General features: G+C 42.0%; 1 protein-coding gene across 2 annotated transcripts in view; it reads right to left on the bottom strand.

The window, feature by feature from the left end:
* The window catches only part of GAD1 (glutamate decarboxylase 1), a 42,399-nt gene that overhangs the window by 22,140 nt on the left and 13,685 nt on the right, over window positions 1-6,574 (bottom strand). For both annotated transcript variants that reach the window (XM_003800861.2, XM_012812082.1), the window contains exons 5-6: window positions 6,308-6,550; window positions 939-1,029 (exon numbers count right to left, since the gene is read on the bottom strand). In XM_003800861.2, coding sequence (XP_003800909.1) covers window positions 939-1,029; window positions 6,308-6,550 — 334 coding nt within the window. The remainder of the gene's footprint in view (window positions 1-938; window positions 1,030-6,307; window positions 6,551-6,574) is intronic.

Below are 6,574 nucleotides of genomic sequence, written 5' to 3'. Positions count from 1 at the left end.
TGTTTTTGCCATTGTCGTTTAGCAGGCTAAATAGGTTTGAACCCACCACCCTGGGTGTACGTGGCTGGTCCTGTAACCACTGTGCTATGGGTACCTATAATTCTTATATAGTTATTTTCTAATTATTGTAAGAAATGTGTTTCAGTATTTTCCTTTGACAATTTTAAAAGAATGAGGTGCCATTGTCTGGATATATAGATAGTGGTAAAACACTGTCATTAACATTGAGACCAAAGACAGTAGGCTATGATGGCCTTCTGTCAACTTGTCTCCAAAGAAAGCATATATGTAGAAGAAACTTTGAGGTGACTGCAAGATTACCCAAGTAGTACTTGCACCCACCAGGACTTTAGACTTAGTTTCACGTAAGTTTATAAGAACTCAGAAACAAAGGCTTCATCTACACAAACAAGTAAGAAGAAAAAGGTCAAATTCAGAAGAACAAGACATTATTTTGAAAGGAATATATATCAGTCCCAGATGGATTTTGTTTTAGAACTTTTAGTTAAGCAACAGATTGATCATATTGATTTATGACATTATAGCTGCTTTAATTATGGAGGAAATATGAACTATATGACAAGAGCCAATGTGCTTGGGTGGAAAAAGGAAACCAAGATGACACCCCAAAACATGACCTCTTTAGAAACACCATTAAGAGAAATAGAGTCTTTTAACATGAAGTTTCACATTAAATTTGAAAGCTAGAGTTATTAGTTCTCATGATCATGCTCTTATTAAGCTGTACTACTCAATTCAAAAATAATTTATCAAATATCTACCAGTAAACTAGAAATGTGATCAACCAAGAAGATTTTAAGAGAAAAGATGACCAAGCCAACTTTAACAAAATAGAACCATTGGAAGTGGACTTTTAAAGCAACAAGACACAGTTATACACCAAGGTTGCTTATATGAAAACAGTATGTGGAACTTACATATTGGTATTGGCAGTTGATGTCAGCCATTCACCAGCTAAGCCAATGATATCCAATCCAGTAGAGAGCTGGTTGAAAAATCGAGGATGACCTAGAGAGGCAAGTAATGGGATAGTATCAAGGCAAATCCAGATTTCTCAAGCTGGCTGCCCCACTGAATCACAGTGATGGGGCGACCATTTCAGTGGTCTAATAAGGCTGCTGCAAGAATATTGGAGAAGAAAGGGCAGGTTGACCCCTGCCATCCCAGCCTTTAGCATTAATGATGTCCTTCAAAATTCTGTTTCTATAACAGCATGCTTTTAAATTTAAAAGATCCAATAGAATGAAACTAATAATGCTCTTTAATGTCTTTTTTTTTTTTTTGCAGTTTTTGGCTGGGGCTGGGTTTGAAACTACCACCTCTGGCATATGGGGCTGGCGCCCTACTCCTTTGAGCCACAGGGGCCACCTTCTTTGATGTCTTATTTGTTGACTTCTAGATGAACTCCTTTGTCACACTTATCTTTTAAAAAATTGCAATAGAGAGGGCAGTGCCTGTGGCTCAGTGGGCAGGGTGCCAGCTCCATATACTGAAGGTGGCGAGTTCAAACCTGGTCCCAGCCAAACTGCAACAAAAAAATAGCTGGGTGTTTTGGCAGGCACTTATAGTCTCAGCTACTCAGGAGGCTGAAGCAAGAGAATCACCTAAGCCCAGGAGTTGGAGGTTGCTGTGAGCTGTGTGACGCCATGGCACTGTACCACGGGCGATAAAGTGAAACTCTGTCTCTACAACAACAACAACAACAACAACAACAACAAATGCAATAGAGGATATCCCAGTCCTGATTTTTTCCATAAGTGCTTCAACTTTAATTTAAGGATTTTAACCACCAAGTCAAGTGGTTAAATTGCTAATTGGGGAGAGGCTAAAGGTCTCAGAAAAGGTTCATGGTTCTGGGAACCATGAGAAAGTACCAACTGTGACGGTGATGCTGAGAACATTCACCACTCTCTGGGTCTCTGTGACAAACATGACAACAGGCATTGATGCTCTTTGCCCATATATAGTCAGGTGACAGTTAAACTAAATTTATTGCTAAGATGACCTAGCATAGCCTCTGAAATGGGCAGATACAGCTTCATCCACTCACTGAGTTGCTGGTGAAATAATTATCACTACATGACTCTAAAGCCCTGTGCGACCCACTGTGCTTTAATGGGCTTCTTTCTCAGCAAATTCGGGATTGTTGCCAAGTTTTTGCCAACTTCGTGTTCACCAGAAAACGCGACTCCACATTAGCAGGCTTGGCACGGCTGTCAGGAGGGAGTCAACACAATAGATTATCTGGGGATGTGTGACAGAGAACTGGTGTTAGAAAGATATGCTGACTGCTGTGCTTCCAGTGGAAATTGCCTTTGCCTCTGAAATAACTGTCAGAGAGCTAGTGTTTGGACGTTCTTGGTCTAACTCTCTTCTCTGAGAACATCTGTTCTTCCTTAGACATGAATCTGGACTATGACTTCTTATAGAAGAAGCTACCTATCCCTGCATTTTCAAGAGTCCTTGCAAAATACTACTGATTTTTAGAAAAAACTCTAAGAAGCATAAACAGTAAATTTAGTATAAGTATGGAGTGAGATTCTAGACATTCCTGGAGTTGACTCTAAATAGCTTAAACTATTCCATTTTGTTGTATTTTGTTCAGTGCCAACAAAATCTAAGAGATTTCCTAACAAATTCTGTTGAAATGCATTTATATGTATATATGTGTGTGTGTGTATATATATATATGTATATATGCAGTTCCCCTTTAAAAACTTTTTTTTTTTTTTGAGACAGAGTCTCACTATTTTGCCCTCAGTAGAGTGCCGTGGCATCATAGCTCATAGCAACCTTGAACTCTTGGGCTCAAGTGACCCTCTTGCCCCAATCTCGTGAGTAGCTGGGACTACAGTTGCCCAGCATAAGGCCTAGCTATTTTTAGAGATGGGGTCTCACTCTAGCTCAGGCGGGTCTCAAACTCCTGAGCTCAGGCAATCTACCTGCCTCGGTCTCCCGGAGTGCTAGGATTACAGGCATGAGCCACTGCACCCAGATGGTCTATAATTTAGATGTAGATACAGGAGCAGTACACAGGGAACTATATTCAGTGAAAAAATTTTTTAGAGAATATTAATGCATTAATGGTCAGCAAAAAATAATGAATTGGGTTTTAATAGTGAAAACATACTGATGTGGGAATAGTCTGTGAAGGAATGATGATGGCATATGGACATTTATCTACAAATTAACAAAATTAAAAAAAGTTTTATTTTAATAGATTTAGGGGGTACAATGGTTTTTGTTACATGGATGAATTATACAATGGAGAAGTCTAGGCCGAGGTGGGTGGACTGTCTGAGCTGATGGGTTTGAGATCAGACTGAGCAAAATCGAGACCTCATCTCTAAAAATAGCCGGGCATTGTGGCAGGTCCCTATAGTCCCAGCTACTTAAGAAGCTGTGGCAAGAGAATTGCTTGAGCCCAAGAATTTGAGGTCACTGTGAGCTGTGACACCACTGCACTCTACCGAGGGTGACAAAGTGACACTCTGTCTAAAAACAAAACAAAACAGAAACCAAACAAATAAAAAAATAAATTATAGACCAGCAGCCAGGGGCTACATTGTGACGTGGCAGCAACAGCATGCTTTTACAAGGGTCAATGCCTACGATGTAGGAGAAGGCTTCACATTGCCTGAAGAATTGTGAACTCTGTAAATGCATGCAAATGCCTCCTCCCAGAAGAAGCTCTGAAGAACAAAAATGGATCTTTGCAGGCTAAATACCTAAGTAGATTCATGCACTTGATTAATGAAAGTCTGTGTTTTCTCTGATCATGAAGTGCTTTGGTTTTATAGACAATACGATATGATAGTATGAAAAATATCATGTGTTTTTCTTTGAGGGACAATACCATTCCAGGCTTTCGTGATAGAACCCCATGATCCCCATCTCTCTGAGAAAGTAGATATGGAAGAAACTTAACAAAATACAAAACACTGAACCAAGTCAAGCAAAGTAAAACATACACGGGGAATTCTGAATCTTTAAAAATTCAGCCAGTCACTACTTATTGTAGATCAGGAATAGGTTAGCTATCACACCAAGACCAGCTGTAACTCAGTGTAAATTGATGAGAGTGTTTTTCTTTAAAAACCAAACAACACAGACTTTATACATATAATTGAGTCTTGCCTATCCGGCAGTTATTTAATAAAGCTACCCTCATTCTGGTGGTGCTGGCAGACCTTAAAAGCTATTTGGGGTTCCTTATTTTAAAAAGCTTCTTTGGCCAGCCTCATTATTTCATTATATCACTTTGTTTTTGACATCTAATAGTCTTACTCAGCTCTATCATCCCCAGCCTCCCCAGTCTTGGTCTTAAATCTATCTTCAAATGAGTGAGAGGGAGCATAAAGGAGAAGAGAGAAAAGGAAGGAAAAAGAACAAGGGGGTGCCGGTTGTGGCCTTGGGGGTTCTCCCTCAACCACGGGAGGGACTGCCAATTCCTGTGGATCTGTCTCCCAGGAGCTCAGGAAAGCCACCCCATAGTGGGGAGAGAGTTACAGTGAGAAGAAACCACTGTTTCGCTCCTGGGCTTAGAAACAGCTCAGACAGAGGTCCAAAAAGTTCTTATAACATGAAAAGGAGGCAAGAGGGCATCTTCAAGGACTCCTAGGTAGAAATAGGATTTGGTGACTCAGAGTGTCTAAACTCCAGAAGCTGGAGTAGAATGTGAAGGAGGTGTGTGGGGGTGATTTTTTTGCCTAGTCAGTACAAGGTGTTGTGAGTTGAATTGTGTCCTTCAAAAAATATATATTCAAGTTGTAATCTCCGGTTCCTGTGAACGTGACCTTATTTGGAAATAGGGACTTTGAGGATGTAGTCAAGTTAAGATGAGGTCGTACTAGATTAGGGTGGGCCTTAATCCAAAGGCTGATGTTCTTATGAGAAGAGGGAAATTTGGACACACACACAGAGGGAGAATGCCATGTGAAGGTGAAGGCAAAGATTGAAGTGATGCAACCACAGGCCCACAAACACCAGAAACTGGATGACGATTTGGTTTGGATATGGTTTGTTTGGTCCTGCCAAGTTGCATGTTGAAACTTGATCCCCAGTGTTGGCGGTGGGACCTGGTGGGAAGTGTTTAAGTCATAGGCGTGGATCGCTCAAGAATGGCTTAATGCCATTCTCAAGGGAGTGAGTGAATGCTCACTTAGTTCCTGAGAGAAGTGGCTGGTAAAAAGAGCACAGCACCTCTCTCTTGCTTCCTCTCTTACCGTGTGATGCCTGCTTCCCTGAGCCTCCTGCCATGGGTGGAAGCTTCCTGAAGCTCTCACTAGAAGCAGCTGCGTGAATGCCATGCTTCTTGTACAGCCTGCAGAGCTGCGTGCCAAACAGACCTCTCTTCTTTATAAATTGCTCAGCCTCAGCAACCCAAACAGACTAGCACAGGTCAATCCTTTCTAGGAGCCTTCAGAGAGAGCAGAGCCCTTCTGACACCTTGACTTTAAGCTTCTAGCCCCCTGAACTATGAGAGAATAAATTTCTGTTGTTTTAAGCCACCCAGTCCGTGGTAATATATAATGGCAACCCTACGAAACTAATACAGAAAGGGAAGGAAATGGACTCAGTTCTCTCCAGTGTCAGCGACAGGCAAAGATAGGCTTTACCAGAATTAAATAGTTGTGGTGGCTCACGCCTGTAGCCCTAGGACTCTGGGAGGCCAAGGCAGGTGAATTGCTTGAGCTGAGAAGTTGGGAGATCAGCCAAAGTAAGAATAAGTCCCTGTCTCTGCTAAAAAATATGGAAAAACACCAGCCAGGTGTTGTGCTGGGGGCCTGTAGTCTTAGCTACTATGCAGGAGGCTGAAGAAAGAGGATTGCTCAAACCCAGGAGTTTGAGGTTGCTGTGACCTGTAATGGTGCCATGGTACTCTACCCAGGGTGACAGAGTAAGAGTGCCTCAAAAAAAACAAGAAAAGAAAAGAAAGAAAGAAAAAAGAAAAGAAAAAGAATTCCATAGTATAAGAATAGAAGTGAGAAATGAGGGTGGATCACTCTGCTCACTTTAGGTTATGAATAACATAAAACAAAGAATTAAAACTCTTGATACAGTACTGACCTAATACCATTTGTATCTTTTTGATTTACTTTTGTACAATTAATGATGATGACTTTTGCCTTCCACTAACTGTTACTGCCCAAGGTTGTTCTTGTGGTCACTGAGCACTTGGCCACCTTCCTGCACCAGGGTTGTGTTTCTCCTTCAGTGTGATTTGATATCCTCCCAGCTGGCAGACAAGGGGGCTGCTACATGTCCAACTGGCTCTCACCCTTACCTGTGCGAACCCCGTACTTCAGAGTGTCTCTGCAGTCAACCAGGATCTGCTCCAGCGACTCAGGGTGGTCAGAGAGCTCTAAGTTGAAGCCTTCCATGCCCTCCAGCAGCTGGTGTGGGTGGTGGAAGTCCAGCACCTTGGTGGAGCGGTCAAACGTCTTGCGGACATAATTGAGAAGGATGTCCACCACCTCCAGAAGGAACTGTACTGTCTGCTCCTCCCCATTCTTAGCTGGCAGCAGATCTGAGGGGGGAAAGCCAAAGAGTG

The sequence above is a fragment of the Otolemur garnettii genome, unplaced genomic scaffold (genome assembly GCF_000181295.1).
Source record: "Otolemur garnettii isolate 467f Iridium unplaced genomic scaffold, OtoGar3 scaffold00187, whole genome shotgun sequence".
In the NCBI taxonomy this organism is placed as follows: Eukaryota; Metazoa; Chordata; class Mammalia; order Primates; family Galagidae; genus Otolemur; species Otolemur garnettii.
Note: the sequence above shows the minus strand (reverse complement) of the source record. Positions and strands in the feature narration are given on the sequence as shown.